The sequence below is a fragment of the Sebastes fasciatus genome, chromosome 7 (genome assembly GCF_043250625.1).
Source record: "Sebastes fasciatus isolate fSebFas1 chromosome 7, fSebFas1.pri, whole genome shotgun sequence".
Taxonomy (NCBI): domain Eukaryota; kingdom Metazoa; phylum Chordata; class Actinopteri; order Perciformes; family Sebastidae; genus Sebastes; species Sebastes fasciatus.
The window spans coordinates 28,661,014-28,688,031 of NC_133801.1; the positions used below are offsets into that span (position 1 = coordinate 28,661,014).

Here is a 27,018-nt window from a genome sequence, read left to right on the forward strand (position 1 = left end):
ATATTGAAAAAAGTGAGATTTTCATGTCTTTTATATTATAAAGCAGGTTTAAGTGATATATAAATACTGTTAAAGTATCAAAACACTCAATCCATGGAGAAATACACACAGCCCGTATTCAGAAACTGTGCGTTTGAAACAAGCCGTTAGGATTTCTGTCCATTTGTGATGTCACAAATCTACTAATTTAGACAATTTCACAGTTTTAAACGTAAACATACTTAATGTGTCTCAGTTTATTTCCTTGTTGCAGTGTATGTGAACGACATCAGCTGACAGGATGTAAACATGGACCTAAGTTGTTTCCTAGCAACGCAATTCCGTTGCCATTCCGTTGAAATGCACTAAAACGGAGTGTTTCAGACAGAGCGTGAATATGGGTATGTTCAGACAGACAGTATGAGAAAATGAATGTGTTTTTTGAACTTTAAAGCATGTAAACATGTTATAGTAGAAACCCAAAATACAAGCATGAACCTGAAAATTATCATGATATGTCCCCTTTAAAATAAATAATGAAATAGGGCAACAAAGAATAAAGATGAAAACACCATTTATTGTAGTATAACTTTGTAGTTGTTGCCTCAGTGCACAAAGTACCACAAATCTGAGGACTAATTTAACCCCTGGCCCCATCATATATACTTTAACATGTTGGAAAGGGACATTTGGCAAAATATCTCTTCAACTATTGCCTTACTTCAAAAGCAACATGTGCATTACAAACAGCAGATGGCTGTGATGATAGCAGTTGTCTTGTTGTTGTGTCCTGTTGCATGGAATTTGGGTACTAAGTGAAACGGTAGTTAATTTCAGTTATTGCTTGAATTCAGTGTATTTCCCCCCACAAAGAGCCTCTGTTAAACAAGTGGTTCTCTTGATGTATTTCCCGACCCCTTGGCTTAGCAAATGAACGTCACAGCCAGTTGTTTACAGCCCTCCACATGCATTTAATTCTGCAACGCTGGTCATTTTGACTTTGCGGTTCAGTCAATGTAAAGAAAGGCCAACTTAAAGCCTCAGCGGTTCCCATGGACTGGGACACATTAACCCTTCATGCTCATTAGCCACATGAGCAGGGTCTGAATAGGTGGTCAGGTCTCCGGTTGGAGAAGAGCGGTGGGGGGAGTAAATCAAAATCCACTCAGCTCTTGGCAGAGGCCGTGTCAACTGCTGTGTTGTTGTGTAAAGCAGATAATGTGATTTCCGGACGAGGGTTCTTTTCACACCTCTCTACAGCAGCGGCCCACTGTGAGGTAAAACTCCTTAAGATGAACTCCAAGAGGGTGATTTTCTAAATACACTAGACCAAAGCTCACATTCAATAGAGCTCTGATCCATTCAGGATGCGACAGGCACAGTCCAGGTCTATTAAAGTGGCTAAAGACTCAAACAGTGATGACGCAGGAAGACACTGCAGGTCTATACTTCCTTATACTTTTTTTAAAGATGGTGCGAGGTGATGAAATGGGTGGAGAAGCTGTGTAGGCCAGTGGAACAGAATAGTAAGCGAGTTGATCTAATTTCCAGACACAATTAAATGAAACATTTTTATTAGTGTCATACCAGAAGTCCTTCCTCGTGCCTAAGTAGTCCAGATCACACAGTAAAGTCTAGTGCTTCAACCTGTTTGTGTGTGAATCATGGCTCCATGAACCTATTCCACCCTGCCACACCCGTCGTTATAAACACAATACTTACGCCAAGCTTTGTCAAAAGTCTTGGAACTTTCTAGTTGAGATAGCAAAGTTTACAGAAATATCAACATGTCAAGCTAAATTACAAGCAGAGTTGCTTCAAAGAATGTGCCGTGTATCCAACGATTCAAAACTGCCATCTTGTATTTGAATATTCTGCTGAAGCGATTTCACAGATTGGAATAGACTGATAAAGGCCAAGAATATTTGATATTGTTTATCAGGTTTAAACAAGGTATCTGTGTGTCTTTGAAGCAATGAAATGGGAAATATAAGGCTACTAGACTGTTAGGGTTTAAGAGCTAATTCAACCAGACAGTGAAGAAGTGGGTGATTCAGTTTCAGACGGTGCATGAGTGTACTACTATACCTCCTGAAATTAGCTGATTTGACTGATCTAGGGTGACTATGTTTTCAAATCCCCAAACCGGGATCCTCGAGTGTACCCCACGTATGCGCTAATATACACCCACCATAGGCGTTTTCATCAGGATGGCTAACTTGGCGCACCTATGGCGCACTTGTGCACAGTATGAGATTAGAAAGAAGGCATTATTGTAGGTGGGTGCATTAGAGGCTGTGACAATCGTGGTTTATAACTCACTACGTTCACCCCCTTTAATCAAAGGGCTTTCCCCGTCATGACGCACTTACAGTTTGGTTTGTTTGTTTTACAACAGTCTGATGCTGGTTGCACAAAATATAACCAGCAGATCTGCCCTGGCCTCAATATATAGACTATATTTGTTTCTCTCTATGGCCACACCCAGAAATTCCCAGGAATTTCATAAATTGGGTATCACTGTAAAGCTCTTGTGAGACTCTTGTGGATCCAATGAGCCCAATTGTATTCATGTGTGATGATGTTAGTCCCCATAGTGACCATTTCATTGTAGTGAGACAAATTTTTGGAACTTGACGTCACTGTATAAAATGACCTTTTGGTGACCTCTACGATAATCACAGCCTCGTGAAACTTTACAGCCACAAACTAAAGACCTAGGGTATTCAGAAGATGGATAGCTTTCCTAGCTAGATTGACAGTAAGGGGGTTTCTGAGCAGTTTCCAGAACAGAAGTGCTCGCCATCCAATTGGCGAAAAATGCAATTCTTGCAGAAATCTCAAAAACATCAAAAGTATTTGATGTCAAATCACAGCATGGCTTTTTCTATGGTTTTCTTCAAGGTCTTGGTGTCTTAATGTGATATTTTGGAGGGATTATTGATCATTTTTATGAATTCTTGATTGGTAAAAAATGGTTAAATTTAACACCAAATATGTGTAACAAATGGTATCAACCCAAAAATTGCTGCAACAACTTATGAGACATAAGTGAGCATGGAGATGGCCATTCTTATACTTTGATTATAATGTTCTAAACCCTTATACATTTTTACAATTTATTTAAATTTATTAATTCATGTTTTTTTCTAATTTATAACTAGAACAATTTGACACACAGTGCTGAGCTGAATCTCAAATTAATCTTTATGTTCTCAGCTTTCAGATGATGTACACCACTTCTATGTGACATCTACTGCTGACCTGCTATTTCCCCTTAAAGACCCCCTGTGCCCCTTTAAAAAGACAACACTGATCTATTGTGGTTCTCAGAGGGTTAATTAAGTTGATTTAGTTGCCTGAACATAATACAACTTCAACCATAGAGGTAGCAGACCAAAAAATGCTCACATGTGTTGTTTTTGGAACAGCCATATGGGTTGTTTGGGACGACACTGACAAGCAATGTTTTTTGTCATTTAGGTATAAAGAAAGACTACACACCCATCTGAGTTCTTTCCAGGTTGGGTTCACTCATCTCCATCCAATCCCCCCCTCCCTGCTGGGTCAACCAGTCCACCCAGCTATCATAATGTAACTTCATCCTGCAGAGGATGCTCCAACTCATCATTTAACCCGTCACATGAGGTCTGTTCTTTTACTGGACAGCCAGGAGTTATAAGATGTGACTTTGTTAAATTGCACACCGCCGTGCTCATATTTACCATCCCGGCCTGTCTGCACTGCTTTATAGCAGAACACACCAAAGGGACACCAAAGAAAAAAAATCAAACATTATTGAGTCATTGCTGTTTAAGAGTTTGAATAAAAAAACGTCACTTTCTGTGGCTGGAGAAGCAGAAATAATGACAACACAGTTTAGTTTATGCAAATGTACACGTGGCTGTAGAGAGTGTTTTTCCTTCTCTGTAACTTTGTGATTCAGGTTGACAAGTGTGTTTTGGATAATGATCCCATGCAGCTTTAAAAGAAGGCCTTTAGACGACTGGGAAATTGTGTTTGTGTTTTTAGCAAACTGCCATCAAAGGCTGCACTGACAGACAGACTAAACTTTCTCCATCAGATATCATCTATAAAAGCCAAACACAAAGCACATCTGGTTTACTGGCTCCGTAGTTTAAGTTTTCAGGTGAGATCTCGGAGAATTCAGAGCATGTGGGTATTTGGTTTGGTTGAACATTTAAGGGAATGGACACGAGGCTGGACATGAAAAGTCCAGGCCTCAGTCTTAAATTTCTCCATGTCCACTTTAATCTTCTACAAACTCACATACTGGTAAAAAGACTTGGCGGACTAAAGGCAAGAGAAAGCGTCCTAATTGAAGCACAACGCTGGTGATATTTTTTGTTAATACTAATTCATGGTACTAACAAATTATTAATTATTAGTAATGCTATAATTTGTTATTTTATCAGGGTTTTTTTATATACTATATATACGTATCTCTTAATGATTATGAAATTAATTGTAAACCTTTAAGAAATTGTTTGTAAAACACCTATAAAATTGAATGGACCACATATTTGTAACACTTAATGTTAATGGTTAATAACTGGTTTGTAAACCAAGTCAAGTCTGAGAAAATGAAATGATGATGATGATCACTTGTAGGTGTATCCCAATGAGGAAGGGTTAATGTTGATATCTTGAGGGAAGGAGCCCTAGCTCCCCCCTCCTCTTCACCAGCATCCAGCAACACATCCCATGGTTGTAAACCATCAGCACGGTGTCAAAGCCTCATGGGAGCGTAGGGTTTTTTAACTGACCTTTCATATCCAAGAAAATGCATACAAGCTAGTTTTACACACCCTTTTTAACATAATATGTAGGGCTGTCAAAGTTAATGCGATAATAACACGTTTACGAAAATTGGATTTAATGCCACTAATTTCTTTAACCCATTAACGCTACTTGCGTTTTAGGTTGTATGGGCTCAGTTTTAAAGCTAGAGTGAAGATACTGGCATCATATGAAACTAGAAAACATGAGGAACCCATTGGTACCAACCAACCTTCTAGCTTGTCCAGAAGGAGGTCAATTATCGCTCCAAACGTTTGGTGAGGAAAAACTTGCATGGCCATTTTCAAAGGGGTGCCTTGACCTCTGACCTCAAGATATGTGAATGAAAATGGGTTCCATGGGTACCCACGAGTCTCCACTTTACAGACATGCCCACTTTATGATAATCACATGCAGTTTGGGGCAAGTCATAGTCAAGTCAGCACACTGACACACTGACAGCTGTTGTTGCCTGTTGGGCTGCAGTTTGCCATGTTATGATTTGAGCATATTTGTATGCTAAATGCAGTACCTGTGAGGGCTTCTGGACAATATTTGTCATTGTTTTGTGTTGTTAATTGATTTCCAGTAATAAATATATACATACATTTGCATAAAAAAAGCATCATTCCCATGATGATAAGAATATTAAATACTTGACAAATCTCCCTTTAAGGTACATTTTGAATAGATAAAAAATGTGCGATTAATTTGCAATTAATCACGATTAACTATGGACAATCATGCGTTTAATCGTGATTAAATATTTTGATCGATTGACAGCCCTAATTATATGCCAACAAGAATCTATGTGATTATGTGTATAGCGCAAATCATCCACATCTTTTATCCAAAAATATTGATATTAGTATGGACCTTTAAACCCTCACTTGGGTCAAATCCTTGGTCTGAGAGACGTGTGTCCGACAATGCATCGAGCTTACTGGGCAGGTGCTGGCCAAGCCGGGTGTGTTATTACAGTACAGCCAGGACAACGGAGCTTGAATCAGCAGAATACCAAAGTGGATGAATGAACATGTTTTCATCTACGGTCATGCTTCAGTTGGAGAAGAGCTGAGGTATCAAGACTGTCTCATCTCATGTGATGGAAGACTGCGTGGCACAGCAGAACTCTGCTGTAACAGATACTACTGGGGCAAAGGGAGACGTTCAAGAGACAACAGATATCCATCCAGTCTGTCATCCAACTATGTGGGATAGACTTACAGTAGGGAAGTCATATTTCCCTGTTGTCTTAATGTAAAATATACAGAAAATACTTGAAAATCTGACAGACAGATGATCAATCATGATTCAGCATATGCTTATATACTTATATATATATTTATTTCATACAGCTAGATGAATGTATACATAGTATACAATACAAAAGACCAAAAAAATAACATTATCTGTACATGATGTGGAAGAAAGAAAAACTAACTGTACAACGCCATCTTTTAGATGGTAGTATTGGTCCTCTGAACCAAATGAGACTGGAAAGTAAGAGTGAAATCAGTTTTGTGTTGAAGGATGTGTTGTGTCCATCGGTTTAAAGGTCCACCTTCAAATACAAATAGTTAACTATTATTCTGTGATGTTTGATGCATTCCATATGTGAAATTAGAAATGTTGAAGGTTTTAATCTCAGACATGGTGAAATTATTTTCTCTTCAGTGAATTTCTGTCAGTTTCATTATTGAACATCGTAAACATGGTGAAATGGTCCAGACAGACGCCCTTGCATGTTGAATCTTAGGGTGTGACACCAGAACTGGACTTTTACCAAGTATTTTTAAGACTGCTGATCCATTTTCTGTCCAACCACGCATATTTACCAGCTGTGTTGGAAATGCAGTAACGGTTATCCGATGGAATGAAAAATTCCCTTCAAAACAACAAAATGGAATCCCATGATGCAAAGTACAACAATAGAGTGCTGCAGGAATGAGTCATAAAACACGGAAATGAGTTGCATTTTAGCATTTCCGCTTCCAAATCCAAAACCCAATGGAACAATCGCATTGGCTTTTTTTGTCGAAGGAACCCAGGGTGATGCTAACTTCTTGGTCGGCCTACAAAAATACATCATCCCTGGAGCACTCTATAGGTGTTTGATTGTGTTTTTGGGTGGATTGTCCCTTTAATTTCACAATCAATGTGTTTCATAGAGAAGATCATCCTTTTTCTGAAACAGTTCACTGAAAAGAATAATGAGCAAATGATCGAACCATATAAATGTTGATGGATGGGGCAGGATAATGATGGCTGGCATGATGCAATATGTCTGCTCATTAAGGGCTAGAGATGAGGAAGCAGCTATTCAGCAGAAGGACAGAAGCAACAACATAGCAACCATTTTTGTTTTTTTGCAGAATATTAAAGTGATACTCCTAAAATGGTCATTGGCATGGCCTGAAAGCAGTATCTTCATTTAGCAACATTAATGCCCATATTATAGTAATGTCTTGTGTATTTGTGTTAACATTTGAGCTATGGAACAGCTCCAAATTGTACAAAATCTGCATCCAGACTACCGACCCGAAGCAAAGTGTTTCAAAATATTGCCCTTATCTTGGCTTGGCTTTGCATAGCTAATTTCCATATTTGGACATGTTTCATTCATTGTGAGTTTAAGTCTTTTTATATCATCTACTACTGCTATGTACTATGTTATGGGCTGTACTATGTCATGCAACTGTTTTAATGCTGCTTATGTCCTGGCTGTATCAAAAGGTCTCCATCTACATAGGCGGATACCTAACGGGGTTGCGTTGACTTAATGCAAAACTAGGGGGCGCCATAATCTCCCTTTTGGTTTCAGATTTTTTTCTCAAAGTAGAACACCGGACGAGTGATTTACAGAGTAGATGTAGCAGCAGACAAAAAAAAAGTTCAACCAGAGAGGCGTCTCTCGCAGAACTAAGGCTTTTTTGAAGGTTATAATTCTTTGGCAACATAGAACAAACAGCTGAGCATTGGTCGGTTTGGTTTACACAGAACTGACACAGACACATTATGATTGCAGCTTACAAACAGCCTACATTCACTGGATAGAATATGCTAACATCTTAGCTCGAAACTAACTTTCTCTTATAAAAAATATGTTTTTACTTTTTTGGTCAGAAATAAAATGTATGAATTCTTTGATATTGAGCAAATTCATTATATTGTGTCAAGTATGTAGGATCTATTGTTGATTATGAATTAATTTTTTTTCAGTTTGGAAGGATATAATGCTTGTAAAGCTATGATCTGGCTCTGACTGGAAGTATGATTGGCTCCAGGCTTTGATTATTCTACATCAGACAACAGCCAATAGCACTGAATTGAGAAAGATTACAACAGCAAAAAGATGTAGAAACTGCACGGACCATTCGGGTCTTGAATGTTGCGTGAATGATACAGTACTGTGTTTCACATTTTGATTTGTTCTTCAGTGAAATGAGAAAAAATGTCAATTCACAGGTGAGATATCTGCTTCTGATAACTGCACAGTGTGAGTGCTGAGGTTATACCTCGCCGTGCTTCATCTATTTGTCCTGGACTTTCATTTTTCTCTGCTTTTGCAATTTCATCCCCTGCGCGGAACTGTAGCGAGAAATTATGTTTGTGTGCGATCACTGTCTCTCTCTCTGCAGCTTTCTCCTCTGATACTCTCTGTACGTGCTCAGGCGTTGTGTCATCTTTCCTGGTAGAGGTAGACTAACCACACGTCAAACCTGAGGCAGATGGTTTGACAGTTTACAAGGAGACAGCTTTCCCTCGTGTCTCTCTGAACAGATGTCTGTCTTTTCAAACAACAGAGGGAGACTCTCCCTGTCTCCATTGGCTTTCTTCGGTATAGCAGACGCCCGTTCAGGCACAGTCAGGCTGCATTTGAGAGTGTTTCCATCCAACACAGCCATGGGATCATTATCGTGCTGATTTGGGCTTAGTCAAAGTTATTTCAAATCATCACTTTGACAAAAATAAGTCCTTGGGCTGTCTGCTCGGCTTTAACATGGCTTCAGATTGCAGAGGTCTAGTTCCTGAGGCTTCCTCCTTCCAGAGCAGTGGTCTCTAGGTAGATTCAGACCGTTCTCAGTCATGCAGCGCACTGGCCGCCTTTTAAAGCCCCTTCCACAGGACTTGGAGCAGTGCGACCAAGCCCCAACATCCCACATGGGGCATGGATCCCCACATGCTCTCACCGCTACAGGCCTGTCAGCGCTGTCACAGTCAACTGCAGTACGCCCCTCCATGCTCTGGCACTGCACCAGCCTCTTCTGCAGACCGTTCCCACAAGTCACCGTGCACGATTCCCAACTTCCTGTCACCCAGTGACTGGCCGGCCTCTTACCCATCATCTGCTTCTTAGCTTCTACCCTATTACTGTCCGCCAAGACACTATTATGCGCCGTGTGGCTTCTCTCCTCTTTCCGCAGAGTCTTCTCCTCTTTGCTCTCCTTGGCGATGTAGAAGGAGTAGCGCACCCTGGGAGGAGTCATCTTCCCTACAGACAGCACTTCCACAGTCAGAGGCTCCTGCAGGGGTCTGGTGGCCTGAAGAATCTCCACGGATGTGGAAGTGCCGCTGTAGCGCAGTAAGCTGCCCTTCACCAGCAAGTCGCGCTCCACGGCCGACACCACGTAGTTGCCGTTTAGCAGGTACTTGCCGTGCCGGTTCTTCACCGCTAAGTAGTTTTCATCGCTGACCATGCCTCGGTAGCCACGCTGACGGACGTCGACGTTGGAAGCTCCAACAGGCAGCAACGCCACAAAGTTGTAGCCATGACTGAAAAGAAAGAGGGAAGATGTAGCACATTAGTGATGCTCAATGGTTATTCTTTCAAGATGTAAATGTCACTTGTAAACATAAAAGTTCATGTATTTATAGGTTTGACAAAGTTAAAGCATTTTTATATTATGATAACATCAAGTATTTAATACTCTTATCAACATGGGAGTGGGCAAATATACTTGCTTATGCAAATATATGCATATATTTATTATTGGAAATCAATTAACAACACAAAACAATAACAAATATTGTCCAGAAACCCTCACAGGTACTGCATTTAGCATAAATCATAACTAATAACTAATAAATCATCATAGCTCAAATCATAACATGGCAAACTGCAGCCCAACAGTTAACAACAGATGTCAGTGTATCAGTGTGCTGACTTGACTATGACTTGCCCCAAACTGCATGTTATTATTATAAAGTGGGCATGTCTGTAAAGGGGAGAATCGTGGGTACCCATAGAACCCATTTTCATTCACATATCTTGAAGTCAGAGGTCAAGGGACCCCTTTGAAAATGGCCATGACAGTTTTTGCTCGCCAAAATTTAGCAGAATTTTGGAGCGTTATTTAACCATCTTAATTTAGGTAGTGTAAAGGCCTCTCTAACTTTACTTGGGTAGCTGTTTCAAGTTTTGAGCTAGTATGTCTTGGATAGTAATATTATCCATTTTCCAGAGCCTGATACAGTCTTTCCATACATTAAACATTTATAAATACATATTTCCATGAATATATTGAGAATCACTGCATACTTACAGGACATGCTGCCAAAGTACGACCTAAGTGTCATCCATTACTTCAAGGCTATTCCTAAAGCTTCATTTATAGTTCTGCATTAAGAGGCTATACGGTACTATGGCGGCTATGTGCGGCGGCCACAAAGATACCACGTTGGGACAACTCTGATTGGTTAGCATGGGCTGCTTGTGTTTTGATGCCAGTGGAGATTGATGACAGGTTGAAAAAGCTCAGTTATCTCCTCCTTTCAGGAACACACATCTAGCAAAGAGATCTCCACTGCAAACCTTCTGCTCACCACCATATAAAGTCGACATCAATGTTGACCTTGACCTGTCCCAGCACTTTAAATGTAACACTTAAGAGTGGTATGTGCTGACATGTTATACTTACATAGGTTTGGTGAACATTCCTGAGACCTTCTTGCAGCCCTGGTTGTCGCCGCCACACACGCCGCACTTGTCAAACTTCCTGTTGGAGTCCAGCCTGCCATCGCAGCCTGCCTTGATGCATTTTCCTTGAACACATACAGCTGAGGTGTCAGGAGAGCAGGGCGTCCCATCCACAACCTACAGGGTGTGAGACATTACATCATGCCAACCTTAAAGTGGATAATATGTAAGCAGGAACAACAGAGGGAAAGACAGAGCAAGCCACATATATGGAGCCTTCCTCAAACCGCCCCATACACCCTCTCCCTACCTACTTACACTCTGTTTGTGCGTTCGCGTGGAGGGTCCGCCATATTAAGTGCCATCCCAAACCAATTAGTGGGGAGTGGAAGTGGGTTCTATAACCCTCCAAAAGTGAGCCGAGCCGGCATCGATGTCGACTTACTGGCCATGTGCAGTGGTGATTTGTGTTCGTCATGGAACACACTGTATAAATTAGGGCTGGGACGATACACGATCTCCTGATTGGATGCTATCACGATGCTTGGGTGCCGATTCGCTATGTATTGCAATTTTTAAGTATTGCGATTCTACAAGTATTGTGATTCGATATTGCGATTTATTGCAATTGTTGTTAACTTTTTTAACACTAGACCATGGGATAAAGTTGAATCATGCACTTCTAGGGACCTTTACTTTGGAAAATATCTAAATTAATACAGTAAGAATGTTTGATTTTCAGCATGTATGTAGTCTTAGATGTCCTGAAGTCAACACGTTAACAAGTTAAGGTTACATTGTGTTTAGGATCAAATCTACCCTTGTCTAGTCTAGAAAACGGCAGACCTTTTTTTTATTTTTTATTGTAAAGTGTTATTGTATATTTACAGGGACTGTTGCAAAAAAAAAAAAACAAGCACATGAACATCAGAGTTAAAAACAAAAGGATTTTTACAAAAAAGAAAATAAATGGCACCACAGAATGGGAGTAAGTTAAATTTTTTAGTTTAATTTCTCTTTATATTGCATATTCTTTTTATTCTTAATACTGTGAACCTTTGCACATCCTTTGCACATCCCCTCCGCTTGATACAAAACCATGGTTACGAAACATTGCGACAGTTTCCGTCGGAGAGAGGGAAGTTCCTACCAAAGCTTGCCGCTGTATTGATACCCTACGCCTTAAAGAAGGGTGCTTCATTCAGCTGTGAGGGTGACTACAAACGGAGTTCGCGGTTTGGGTCCAGTTTGAGAAAGGCCCATGGTCTACCATATTTACATACTTCATTATTCTGACTAAACATACTTAATGAAGCAAAGAGCCACATAAATAGAAAGTCAAAAGTAGCACCAGAGGGAGTGTACAGTGTCCTTTAGTGTTTAAACGAGATGTTGGCTTGTATTGCTGCTACAAGCTTGTTTCCTTTCTGGTTGTATAAATAGTTGCTGACAAGCCACAGCTGTGAAGTGATACTGTCCCTGCATGTTTCCCGTTCTCACCACTCTATCCATCCTGCAGCAGCAGCATCAGCTCTCTCTGCTGCCACCAACGCATCACCTCTCACTGCTCTGCTCTGGATAGAATGAGCTATCACTTCTTGCATTGCCAATAAGGCCCAGATCATACCATACCCATGTGAACAGAGATCTAAATGTTTCAAATACACCCATGAGGTTTTGACTCGTGATGAGGTGTTGAATGACAAGATCAGATTGCATTAGCAAGTACAGTACATTTAACAGTTTTGTTCCTATAGTGTGTGGTGAGTAACGATCTGGCCAGATTCATTCATGAACAACAAGAGAGAACAACAATCTTACTACTCTATGCTTCGCGTTTTGCATTAGCTCATGCATTATCAGCGGCCGCCATGACAGCTGTGGTTGTCCTTCCTTCCTCAGTCAGCTGGGTTCTCATTCGGCTATCTTTCTTTCCCACATGACTGTGTCATCGGCTGTCCTCGGGGTTCCCCACACACAACAAGATATCTCATTGTAAATACTGAACCGAGCCAATTGGGGGATGTAAAAACACCCTTAACATACCTCACACCACAGGAATATCTGGAAAGATAATCTTAAGAAGCATCAAAAATTCTGGGTTTTCCTGACGATTGTCGGGAGGGGGGAATCGCCCAACAATCGGCTTGACTCTCGTGTAGTGTGTACCCGGCATTAGCGTTTTAGACAGATCTAAGTGTGGTTGGACTTTGTTTTTTATTCATAGCAATGAAAGCTGACAGCATTGCTCTATGTACAGTCCCGTCTACAGGCTGCAACAGCATGCACTACAGCTAACAATTGTCAGGCTCAAATCAGCCTCCAGTGAAAGCCAATATATTATTTTGTTTGAAGTAGTTACTTTACTTTATTACACGGCTTTGTTGAATACTCGATTCTGATTGGTCAATCACGGCGTTCTACGGTCTGTTATTTCTTTATAGCAGACCGTTGCTATGTATAACAGACCGTTGCTATGGGCGCAGTTCTAATGTCGGACTCTGGCGAACCATTTTTGTGTCAAATTTTTGATTTCTTCAGTAAGTAGACGTGTAATAAGCGAGATAATGTACAGCTAGCTGGTCATTGTTGTGACAGAATCCCCTTCAGGACGATGCTTCGCGTCGGGGTCCACCCCTCCGCTCCGTGTCCTGGTGCGGCATCGCCTTGTTGGGGTTTCTTTCACAACAATGACCGGCTCGCTGTACATTATCCCTTACTTATTAACACAGCGTATACCCACAGGGTTGTCATATATATATATATAATTTATATTATTGAACTAATTCCATTTTTTCAACAATCAGAAAAAACAGTTCATTAAATGAGATACAATCGGATGGTACGCTCGCTATGAGGAGCGGTGAAGTGAACATACCAATCAGCTACATACCTTTGGAGCGAGGACATAGAAGTACCCAGTCCCGTTGGCACGGCAGATAAGCTTGCATTTGTCTTTGGGAGAGATGCCCGAATATTTAGGAACCCAAACCACCGAGGAACCCAGTCTGTTGGTGTTCAGGTTCAAGCCATTGTACGCCTCACACTGCTCCTCACGGAAACTCTTACCTGGAGATGTAAAAACAAAACAACCTCCGATTAGACAACTACTCCAACATAGGGATGGGCGTATCAATACTGTGCTAACAATTGCAGTTTACATCAGGGCGTATGACCACACTGTTTAATCCATTCATTACAATTTTGCTCACTTGTTTTTGGTTGCTTCAACATTCAGAGAAAGCCACACATTGACAGGCCTGCCGTGCCCCTACAGATGCTAAGGTATACTTGGACAATCACTGTTTGAGGGACATGTCCAGTGAATTGTCAATCACAGCCCTTAACATGTGTCTTCCTGTTTGAACGTACTCAAACAGAGACCATAGTTTACCTGTTTCAGGACAAGTGTTGAGGTTACAGGAGCGATATTTGATGCGAAGGCCGTAGCAGTATTTGCCTCCATTCTCAGGAAGGGGGTTGTCACACTCCCTCTTGGCCAGCTGAACTCCTCCTCCACAACTTCGGGAACAGCCTCCAAATGCTCCCCACTTCCCCCACCGGCCATCCACCTTGGGACAATAGACAAACAGGCACAATGGTACATCTGTAATACAAAAAAAACAAAACAAGCAGGACAGGCCTTGCACTGCTGCAGTCTCTCACCTTGATGTGCATGGTGTTGTTCTTATCAGTGCAGGCTCCTCGGTAGCACACCTTGCCGTTACCGCAGTTGGTGCCGTCCGCCCAGGGGAAGTGTCGGGTTTGGCAAACCAGCTGGCCGCGGGCCTTCCCGGTGCACCACAGCTTGGAGCAGGGCAGCATGTATGGGCAGGGCTTGGAGCCGGGGCCAAAGGCAAGCTCACACTGGCGATGGAGGCTGTAGCTGGAACCAGGCAGGTTGTCTGTGAGAGACAGCTGCCTCTGAGGTTGGTCCAGCAGACAGTCTCCTACAGAAACAAACCAAAAACATCGCAAACAATCAGACCGCAGCTGCATTCACTCACAAACGTCCACTTTAAACTAGGGCTGTCAATCTATTAAAATATTTAATTGCGATTAGTCGCATGGTGGTCCATAATTAATGATTTTTATCTGTTCAAAATGTACCTTAAAGGGAGATTTTTCAAGTATTTAACGCTGTTATCAACATGGAAGTGGGCAAATATTCTTGCTTTATGCAAATGTATGTATATATTTATTATTGGAAATCACAGGTACTGTGTTTAGCATAAAACAAATATGCTCAAATCATAACATGGCAAACTGCAGCCCAACAGGCAACAACAGCTGTCAGTGTGTCAGTGTGCTGACTTGACTATGACTTGTCCCAAACTGCATGTGATTATCATAAAGTGGGCATGTCTGTAAAGGGGAGACCTTTAAAACTGAGTCCGCTAACGCCTAAAAATCGCAAGTTGCGTCAATGCGTTAAAGAAATTAGTGGCGTTAAAACAAAGTTGCATCAACATGTTATTATCGCGTTGACTTTGACAGATCTGCTATAAAACTATGGATGATAGCACTAAAAGAATGTCCATGAATGAGCTCAGAACTGTTGGTACTGTATGTTCAACAACTTAGCTTTCAGTCTGTACAACAGCAGACTCCAAGCTGTTTATAAGAGACAGTGCAGGCACCAGATAATGTTTAGATAAGCAAATGACTCATGTAGAAAAGACAGTGTTGTTAGCTTTGGGTTGTTAAACTTAGTAAATGCTCATTTGCTCGTTACAGTAAGAGGGCTGGTCGAGGGGAGGTAATAAATCGGTGTGCTAATTCTGTCTATTACACAGAATCCACTCACAGTCACTTACAGGCGTTTACACACAGACAGAAGAAGATTTGGCATAAACGAGCTACTGAGGGGAAAAAGCCCAATGATGTATTAATACACTTATGAATGTTATATTGAATGTGGATGCTGGGACTGGATACTGTATGTCATCATCAGCATATGAAATTACTAGTGCTGTCAAAGTTAGCGCAATGATAACGCATTGATGCAAATTCGTTTTAACGCCGCTAATTTCTTTAACGCATCAACACAACTGGCAATTTTTAATTAACCTCTAAAATATCCGACGGGACGCCTATCTTTCGGAGGTTGTAGCAGGCACAGTTTTAAAGCTAGAGTGAAGATACCGAAATTATATGAAACTAAAATACCTAAGGAATTCATTGGTACCAACCATGTCATACTAGTTTGTTGCAAAGGAGGCTAAATAATGCTCCAAAGTTACACTAAATCTTGGCGAAGAAAAACTGGCATGGTCCCTTGACCTCTGACCTCAAGATATGTGAATGAAAATGGGTTCTATGGGTACCCACGAGGCTCCCATTTACACATGCAGTTTTGGGAAAGTCATAGAGTTTGCCATGTTATGATTTGAGCTTTTTTTATGCTAAATGCAGTACCTGTGAGGGTTTCTGGACAATATTTGCCATTGTTTTGGGTTGTTAATTGATTTTCCAATAATAAATATATATACAGTATATCTACATTTGCATAAAGCAGCATATTAGCCCACTCCCATGTTGATAAAAGTATTAAATACTTGACAAATCTCCCTTTAATGTACATTTTGAACAGGTAAAAAATGTCAATCAATTGTCAGCCCTAATTATTACTTCTCAAGAAGAAATACTTCCTCGGAATTGTTCAATTTCCTCAGTGGGTAATGTTTATTCAATGCACTCCAGTGTAATTCTGCCACAAAGTGTTTCATTTCTGCATTGAAGCTAGTGAGAATCTGGTATGTGCCAATTCTATAATGGGATTCTCCCTTTCTGGCTCAAAAATCTGACATTTACTGCTTTATAAAACCTTTTTTTCTTTCTGCTCTCATCCACCACTGTACAGTTGATACTTTATATCTGAATGTGTCATCATCAAAATACAACAATATGTACTCAGATATTACAGTACATCAAAAATGCCATTCCTGATCAGCAAATAATATGAGCGACTCTGTTAGTTTCTCATTCTCAAGCACTTCCCAAACCCTTAGACATGAGGACTCAGTTAGGTGCTTCACTTTGAGTTTGTTGTTCTAACAGGATTTCTAGCCAAGGATCCAGAATTCTGATCCCATGTAAGGTGATGTAGCTTGAGTTTTAATGTGCTTTGGGATTGATTATTCCATCATTTTGTCTCTTAGAGATTTATTTACAGGTCTACCGTGACATGGCAACTGCTGTACAGATGTCCACCAACCAAACGTTAAACCTGCATTAAAGGGATAGTTCGCACATAGTCAGTGTATTACCTAACAACAGCCGGCACGACCAAGATTTGGAGAAACCGACGGGAGTACCGACACCGGAGTAAAGCAAATACTGTGGACGGGGGCAGCAGCAAAACGTATTTTAGACACCTAACAAAAATGAATATCAGTTCAAGTGTACGCTATATTTTGAATATTTTCCCATGGAGAACTGAACTGATGACATGGTGAAATGTATCTATACTGTTGCTACAAAAGGAATCTGATGGCTTTGAATAGAACATAGATAAGTTTAATTTCAGTTCAGTTCCCCATCGGAAAGTGCTGTCTGACGGCAAGATATAGTGGCGAAAATATTCAAAATATAGTGTACGCTTAAAGGACCAGTGTGTAACAATTAGGGGGATCTATCGGCAGAAATGGAATAAAATATTAATAAGTGTGTTATTTAGCATATAATCACCTGATAATAAGGATCGTTGTGTTTTCGTTACCTTAGAATGAGCCGTTTATATCTACATACGGAGCAGGTCCTCTCCACGGAGTCTGCCGTGTTTCTACAGTAGCCCAGAACGGACAAACCGAACTCAACTTCCTGTTTGGGCCGGAGTTGATAACTACTCGCTCCCGTCACCGCCGCTCTCTCTCTCTCTTGATTCACCACTCACTTCCCACGTACACACACACACTCTAAGCACTGGCTCTGCTCCAGATGGCTCTAGAGAGGGCCATTCGCGCTTACGCGTCGGCCACCGTAGCTCTCCAACATGCTTGAGGCTTCAGTTGGCTGCAATCTCCTCACCTCACCGCTAGGTACAGCCACCTCCTAAACACTGGACCTTTAAAGTGATATTGATTTTTTTTTTTTTTTTAGGTGGGCCAATTTTTAGGTGTCTAAAATACATTTCGCTACTGCCCCCGTCCACAGCAGTACATTGCTTTGCTCCTGTGCTGGTACTCATGTCTGTGTCTCCAAACTGAGGGCGTGCCGACCGCCATCAACTGTAGGTAATACACTGACTATGGATAAGTACCTCATATAATACCTGAACTGTCCCTTTAATCTTTTTTTTTTTTGGTCTTTGGGAGGAAGAATTTCACAACACGCTAAAAGTGACATGGTTGACATGTTGTGGCCTTGATCTGCGTACTGTAATACTACTGTCTTGTGATTTCTGGCCACATGTTGAATGTGAGTCCCATTCACCATCTGTTTTGGTCTTCATCAATTCCCAAGATGAAAATCTGCTAAATGTTCCACTTTGTTTGCCAGCGCATCACTAACGTTGTCTGTCTCTTGTTTGGTACTGTGGGTTTATCAGAGCCTTGTCTGCAAAAAAAAACAGCTGCCTGCTGCAGCAAGAAACTAATAGTTGGTGAGAGTGCTGAGGCTGAACCAAAACATTAAAACTGAGGGCCTGAAAACCAAAACACTGAGCTGAAAGAAGTTGTAACACTTCACAGAGTCTGGTGATAATTCCCTTGGGGGTTCATCACTACAAGTGATCACTTTCACATTACACTGTTCACATAAAATACAGATTAGTGCAGCTTTAAGTAAGCCTTTATTGTGGATTGTTCCCCTTGTCATCTTAGACATGGTGTTGATATTATGCTGTTAAAAGGTTTTATCCTCTTGCTATTGGATTTCACTCTGTTATTTATTGTGAATTGGGTTTCAAAGTGTTGAAGTGTGTTGACCCTAGATATAACTACTTTGACTTTTCTATTCCAAGACCCCATTTCCTGAGAATTAGGCAAACATTTTGAAAAAAAGGTACCAAAGAATAAACACAGACCTTAGCCAATATATGAATATTTCTTTGGGCTTATATCAGAGTAAAACATAAAATGAGTACGTGTGATCACTTCCAAGTTGAAACTGATATTGAAATTAAAAATGTAGCCATGACGAAATAGAGCCAAGTTCTGTTTTTTTATGTGTGGGTACAATTAGATTACAACCAGCTGAGAGCACGAAGCCTGGACAGAATTAGTGGTCCATCTGAGTCCAGAGACCTGTACAGGAAGTGTTTACTAACCATGACCTCTGTCCAGGAACTCAGTAATGATGGCTGCGCTGCACACAGACCAGGGCCTGCTCCTGTCGATCTGAATCAGCGTGGGAGACATCATGTGGTTGTCCTTTAGTTTCCCAAATACCTCCTCACATGCCTTCACATTGTCGTGGGGCATGTTGAAGACGTGGCCTGAGGGATGAAGGGAGGGTGGGAAGAGAGACAGAAGGTCACATCTTTGTTAGAGTCAAGTAGTTCTCTTTTCCCATGATTTAAAACACAATTAGTAAGAGTTACTGGACAGATATCTCTCTGTGGCGACCAAAATGTTAACACAAAGAGAAACTTTTTGCCAGACATCTCAACACCCATGTATGTATGTATGTATAAGGCAAAGCAAACTCAACTTGGACAGATTTTCAAGCTGATGTCATAGCAGACAGGAATGCAGTTATGCATGGGAATATACAGCGTGGCATACGTCCATGTTCTAAACCAGGACCTGGCAGGGGAATTTGGTTCCCAAGGAAATCATTTCATTCCCTAAATATGAACATGTAGTACTTTCCAAAAGAAAAAAAAACAAGTGTTTCAGCGTATTCAATCATGAGACGGGACCATTTTGAGAGGAAATTGTGTGATTACTTAACATACATGAGGACAGTGTAAACCAATGCCTCTCTTGGGGCCTCATGAGTTAGTTGTGTATCTGGTTTCAGGCAAGAGTCCTGCTTCTTTTAAAGCCTCCACCACTGATTATTGAAAATGTGAAAAAAAATGTCACCTCTATTATTAGTAGGATTTGCATTAACTCGACAGTTTTAGGAGTGTGTCAAACTGCAGTATGTCATCCAATGCATTGCACTGAAAAAGCGGGATTAGCATTGTGTGACTTCACCTCCTTCTTCATTTATTTTCATAGACTAAAACAGGTCAGGAAGAAACTGTCAAAAAAGGCAGCACTGATCAAATATGAAACAATTCTGTTACCTATTTCTCACTTAAAATGTTTTTAGAAAGCTGTAAGAAAGTTTTAGCTTTAAAATGAGAAAGTTTGCTCCAGTCGGTGGGCGGTGCTTGGTTTTGCCTCAACAGTTTAATCGCAAAAAAAAAAGTGTATTTCCCAAAAGATTCAACTATCCCAATTAATTTGGCAGATTACATACACAAGTGTGCTCAAACACAGCTAATGCTGTACCTCATACCACACAATTATAGTGAATTGGACATTTTAGCTTGAAAACAATGCAAAGTGTTTCCTAAAGAGCAGTGAGTGAAGACTCTGTCCACAGAAAACTGGAAACACCGGTGTTATTTCCTTTGCTTCATTCATCCCTTTTCTATGCTTAATTTCTCCTTTTCACAAAAGCATCACATGTTGAAGATAAGTGTACATTTGTTAGTAGTATAATGTTATCATGTGAAATAATTCATGGTGACTGAACATTAGATTGTTTTAACTGTTAGCTCTCTCTTTCTATTTGCGGCTGCCAGTGTGCGAAGTTACGTTGTGCAGCTGTAATGTCGAACATGCATAGATCTCAACTTTGGCCCAGAGACCTGCTGGTTTTGATTGTGCCCATCTAACGAGGGACTGATTTACCAACCGAACATCAGGGGAATGCAATTAAATAACTGCTAGGATTGAAACCCAGCAATGCTCTGGGACCAGGACTGAGAACCACAGCCATATAGATCATCATGAAAGTTGTGAAGCCCTCCGGTCACGCCAGTTTCCACACTGATTAAGGCGCGTATACGTCTGTCAAGTCTGACTGCAGAATTCCTTTTGACATTTTAAGCGAAGGTTATATGTAGCTGGTGCCCTGAGCATATCTCACTCTAAGGCCAAATGTGCATTAGCATTAGCATAAGCATTTAAAATGCTTAATGTGAGTGTTCAGTCCCCTTGATGATGAACATTATACAAACAGCAAATACAAAACAACTATCTCACCAAGTTCATGGGCAGCTGTGAAAGCGGAGGGCAAGCCATCATCTTCAATGACGGAGCAGCTCCTCTTCGGGTCACACATGGTCCCGACGTCAGCCATCCCCAGCGTATCACAGGTTGTGGCCCCGCAAAGATCCTGGTGACACAGAGAAGCAAGTGTTCATCGTGACATGCCTTTCATTCTTTCGTTCTTATAGATATCTTGAAAAATCTGATTGGACTTGTTCCAAACATGTTTTGTGTGGCTGTGCCTCGAGCTACAGAATGAACGGACCATGGAGAGCACTAATACAAAGCACATGGGGCTGTGGTTTGTTTATTGTTGCTCTGTTCTTAAAATATATTGAAGCAGAGGGTCAGGAGAGATAGCCCACCGCAGAATTCCTCTTGGTGTTTAGTTAAAGAGGTAAGAAGAGAGTTTGGGAGGACAAGATGAGTCCCACCTGCAGCACATAGTCCAGGGTAAAGTAAAACCATGTCAACTCCACTACAGTCTTTTCTTTACATGTTTACCACCAACTCTCTCGCTATCTCCTCTTTTGTACCTCCATTTCTGCTGGCTCTATCTGGCTGGGTCAGTCCACCACCAACTTTCCCCCAATAAGTAGACTATCTTTCAGTTTTTGTGTCATGGGATCATCTTTTTAGGGATGACAATGTCAGTAGGTCAGTCCACCACTTTGGTACAGATCAGGCCGCAAAACTCCGGGTCTGACAAGTGAAGCCAATGCTGAAGTGCCTTTTTTCTAATAACCAGCAGGGGGCGACTCCTCTGGTTGCAAAAAGAAGTCTGATTGTATAGAAGTCTATGAGAAAATGAGCCTACTTCTCACTTGATTTATTACCTCAGTAAACATTGTAAACATGAGTTTGTGGTCTCAATCGCTAGTTTCAAGTCTTCTTCAATACAGCATGAAGTTCATGTAGTAATTTATGGTCCCATTTAGAGTCAAATAGACCATAAAGCAGGGGATGCTTTAGGGCGTGGCAACCTTGTGATTGACAGGTCGCTACCACAGTGTTGTCCAGTCTGGGAATTGTCCGTGTTTTCGTTTTAGGACTTTAACCCTTTCACAGTGTGTTTTCAGTTCATGAGAGTTAATTGTACCACTTTGGCTGCCGAAGAATGTCTTAATCAGTATTCAGTTGTGCTTAGCTCCACTCTCTCGTGTCACTTCTGAGTCCAAAAAAACAAGATGGCGACGGTCAACATGCAGAACTCAAGGCTTCAAAACCGCAGTCCACAAACCAATGGGTGACGTCACGCTGAGTCTACAGTCTATGGTCAAAACTAAGATATCTCAACAGCTATTAGACAGATAAATAGATAGATATATAGATATATAATACTTGACAAATCTTCCTTTAAGGTACATTTTGAACAGATAAAAAAATATGCGATTAATTCACATTAATTGCGATTAACTACGGACAATCATGTGATTAATAACTAATAAATATTTCAATCGATTGACAGCCCTAGTAAAAACTTTTTAGCGATATTTCAAGATGTTTTATGCGTGTTCACTAAGGTTTTTTTAAGCGCAAATTGAAAATGTGCATCAAATAAAGTGGATGGAAATGCATCTTGTGTTTATTGCTAATTTCGCTAAATGCTAGCATGCTAACACGCTAAAATAAGATGGTGAACACGGTAAACATTATACCTGCTTAACATCAGCGAGCATTATCATTTTGAGTGTGTTAGCATGCTGCCATTTAGCTTAATGCACCACTGTACCTACAGTAAGTACATTTTCACACTGCTAGCATGGCTGTAGTCTCTTCTAATGGGCCTGCTAATCACACAGTACGCGGCAACGGCACCACCGCGCTCTGAAACAAATAAATTCCAATGGCTTGCGCGGTGCAACAGCGGCTTATCGCTGCACCGAGTTCAAACTGGTCGAACTTTGGGCGGTGAACACGGTGATTTTGTCTTTGTTTTAATATTTTTGGGCAGGAATGATGTTATTATGTTATCAAATCCACTTTGTTCAGAGTAAATACAATCACATAGTCAACCATGAACTTGTTAACCTGGTGTTATGGTGAGGCCCAGTGATGCCAGAAGCACCCTCTGCCAGCCACGTGTATTCCACACCACTTGCTCTCCATAACCTATTACAAGATTTTTTCCATCTCAGCAGCTGCACTCATTGTGCCCTACAAGGACAACAACGCCGGACCTGGACTTTCCTACATATAAGTGCCCTCAGTGTAAATAAGGGATCTCTCCCCAGTATTGAGGTGATTCTTGAGTCGTTTTGACCTGGCAGTGTGTTTGTATGTTGCTATGCAGTGAAGGAGAGACGCCGTGTATCAGATGGCCAGCCAGAGCCAAAGCGAACCTAATGGAAAGCAGGCACCATCAACCAGACATCAGAGAGGGAGGCACAGAGAGAAGTTTAGTGATCATGGAGAAAGATTTACTTGTCAGTGGTCGCAGCTCTGGTGGCCACATGGGATTATCTGACAGCTCTGACAAGACTGAATGCTTCAGATGGTGTCACATCAGCTTGAATGAATGGATTCTTATACAATGTGCTGAAGGTGACTCTATAGGCAGATAGTGACCCAGTTCTTATTCCGTTGAAGCAGACCGAGGTGAGGTCTTTCATGGAAAGAACTGGCTCAGTTGCTCTTTTCCAGTGACTCACTGAACTAAAGAAAAGGGACTATAGCAGAGCTGTGCAGTCGACAGGCTGCACCAACACACGACTTAATGGATGGATAACTGAACGGCCATAGGGCTGACAGTTAAAGCTGCAGTTGGTAGAAATGGAACAAATATGATTAAAAAGAGTTATTTTTATAAAACGGTCACTATATCCTGACAGTAGTGCATGAGACAGGTAATCTGATAAAAATCATGTGCCACTGTGTCTTCCGGTGCCCCTAATGGCAAGATTTCACAGACCGGAGGAAAACAACCAATCAGAGCCGAGCTGGAGCCTTGTTGTCTATGAGCCAGCTGCCAATCACAAACTCCGACCAAACGGTCAAACTACGCAGCGCTGATCAAATATGAATCAATATTCTGTTTCTGTAATGCCTATTTCTCGCCTCAAATGTTTTCATAAACATATTTTACTGTACTGTTTAGCTGTAAAATGAGAAAGTTTGTGACCCGGCAGCCATGTCAAGATCTGTTGAGGAAATACCAAGCACCGCCCACCAGCTGGAGCAAACTCTCTCATTTTACAGCTAAACAGTAAACTACAAGATGTTTCCGAAAAAACATTTGAGGCGAGAAATAAGCATTACAGTAACAGAATATTGATTAATATTTTAACATTTGATTGGAGTTTGCGAGTGATTGACAGCTTCCTCCGTTGAATGAACATCCAATAGGAACTCTCTCTCTCTGAAATGACTTGTGATTGGCCAAAGTCTTCTGTCACCAGCTAGATTTTTTTTAAAGTGTGAAAACAGAGCCATGAAGAGGTGCAGAAGTCTAGTTTTCTCTCAGAACACTTGATTTACAATATGCTGAAAGGTTATTATGGAATTTTTGCCCAATGATGCCAAAAACATTCTGCCTACTGCAGCTTTAATATTTATTGTTGTAAAGTCAGTCAAATGACTACAAACCATTGTCTCACAATCCATTCATGCCAAAGTTGTGTATGCCAGTGCAGTATTTCTGTTCTATTCTTTCCTCCACCAATGTGATGCATTCCAGCTGGTTGTGTGAATCAGCTCACTCCTCCCTTTGCTTACCTGCTTGGTGAACAGTATGGCAGTGTCCCAGTACTCTGGGTGCTTGTCGCCGTGTTTATTCAACTTCTTCTGCCAGGAGCAGAAGTTGCGCAGAGTCAGGGCTGCGTTACTGGAAACCTTAGGTCCCTTGTCAGCCTCATTCATCACCACAAAGCCCACCACCACGATGTTTATGGCGTTGAGAATGCTGGGGTGCTTGTAAAGCCTGGCTGCCACTGACATCAGGGTCAGGAGGTACTGCTTCAGGTCATCCCCGTGAAATGTAGCCATAGATTCATCTGCCACCACCAGCACCTCCACAAACCTGGGGATGGAGGCGAACCTCTTAGACCTCCCCAAGGTTTTCCACACAGTTTCGGTCAAACCATCAATCTCCAAGTGCTTGTATTTCTCCAGGGAGATGTTGAAGTTGGCGTCAGGTGTGACTCCACACCTGCTGGTGAAGTTGCCATCCGAGTGCGCATCAACGCGTCTGCGGCGGCGGATGACATGCGTCCTGTCCAAAGAGTTTCCATATCCAGGCTCGTCTTCGGTCCTCAGGCTGATGAAATACTCCATGCCTTTATAGGAGAACGCCCCAGTGAGACCTTTACACAGGCTGAGCGCGGCGAAGGAGTCTGGTTCCGCGTTGACGGTACCGGAGTAGAAGCATTCCCGTAAGTCAGATGCGGTTGCAGAAGAGGCGTTGGATGCTGAGGAGCGTTTCTCACGCGGCAAGCTGCCCGGTGCAATGAAACTGGCATCCGGTGTGAGGTGAAGGTGAAATTCCTGTTTGAATGCACTTAGTTTGAAAACCATCTGTCTTTCATTCATGATGTGCTCCGTGTGCTTCATGTGCAGATGCTTTTCGTGCTTTGGATGATCCACGCGAACAGGTATGCAGAAATCTACCTCCATGCAATACGTTAATAGGAACTTTGTAAAAACAATCAAAGAACTAATGAGTATAGCCATCTTTGCTGCTCCTGCTCAGTGAAGAACTCTCAGTAATTCGTTTTCGGTGCTTATTTGCATGCAGTGAAGTGAAGAACTTGCGCGTAATGGCACAATGGAGCGCCGCTTTGCATCCTCAGAAAATTAAGCATCCGCACTGCCTTCCTTCCAGCTCCAGCTGCTGCTTCTCCATCTTGCACCGTCTCCACTCTGGCCACCAACTTATCTGAGCTGCTGAGTTTTAAAGTCGCGCACACACACACACACACCGATGATCGCTGTCAACTGAAATCTGGGAACGTGCGCAAGAGAAGGAGAGAGAGAGAGAGCTCATTGGTCATGCATCTCGGTTTGTGCTGCAGACCGCAGCCACTTGTAACTCTCCAAATATTATTGTTGCTGTACAGCATGTGTGACAGGAGCTGGAGCATCACACACACACACACACACACACAGACACTGCGAACAGACAAACCGACAGGGAGCAAACACGACAAAACAACACACCTGCACCATAACTTTCAAACTGTAAACCAAACAGTGGAACACATTTCTCCACAATGTCCCCAAAAACATCACCGTTTCCTTTCTCTGCGTATTAATTTTCTTTTTCCATAACATTTTTTTCTTAAAAACACATTAAATTAGTTGAATGACTAGAGAAAATATATATGACTCAAGTGCAACTACCTTTGTTTACATTTATTTTTTGTAACATCTATCCTACCTGTTTTACAAGTGCAATTACCTCTGTTTACATTACATCTATTTTTATATTTTATACTTCTAGGGTAACACTTCTGTTTATAGTTTTTTATTACATCTACTCTACCTGTTTTATTTGCTTTATAACTGTGTGTGTGTGTGTGTGTGTGTGTGTGTGTGTGTGTGTGTGTGTGTGTGTTTATACCTGTTATGTGTTTTGTCTGCGTCGTTTAGTCTTGTCAAGTATTTGTTTTAAAGCACTGACCAGAATTTGCAACTGTGAATCTCGTTGTATTTAATACAATGACAATAAAGGTTTCTATTATATTCTAAAACACCCACATTCATCGGAGGAGTACGTTCACATTTAAACACATTTATGTTTCTGCCTATCACCATGCGTATAAGAAAAAGTTCAGACAAGTGCAAAGTGAAATGCAGGCAAAGAGCGACACCTAGTTTGCGCCTGAAGTTCACTGGAGCTTCAGTCCATCTAGTGTGTTGTACTATTGCGCCACCTGGCGGTGAACGTGTTCAACTGCACCACCAGGATCATGTTTTAAAAAATTGTTTAAAGAGCTGGCATTCTGCTGGCACACAGACTTAATAAAGTGATTTACATGGTGCCTGGCAGAACATGTGTTTAGTCTTGTAATACAGCAGAAGCCTTTTTAGAAAAGCCCTCTATTAGCATCATGAATAAAATGCTTCTACTCGCTGGAATGCTGCTGGAAAGAAACGATCATGAATACAAAAAAA

The 27,018-nt window shown here is 41.4% G+C and overlaps 2 protein-coding genes across 20 annotated transcripts in view; both read right to left on the reverse strand.

Moving 5' to 3' along the window:
- LOC141770516 (uncharacterized) overlaps positions 1–27,018 on the reverse strand; it is a 458,180-nt gene that overhangs the window by 306,293 nt on the left and 124,869 nt on the right. The gene's annotated exons all lie outside the window — the stretch shown is intronic.
- On the reverse strand, positions 6,105–26,107 carry adamts15b (ADAM metallopeptidase with thrombospondin type 1 motif, 15b). Its single transcript, XM_074640091.1, has 8 exons — positions 24,622–26,107; positions 20,902–21,034; positions 18,969–19,136; positions 14,366–14,649; positions 14,094–14,271; positions 13,593–13,768; positions 10,701–10,876; positions 6,105–9,555 (listed from the first exon to the last, which is right to left on the reverse strand). Exons 1-8 carry the CDS (start codon positions 25,573–25,575, stop codon positions 8,778–8,780), a joined length of 2,847 nt encoding a protein of 948 aa, XP_074496192.1. The 5' UTR covers positions 25,576–26,107; the 3' UTR covers positions 6,105–8,777.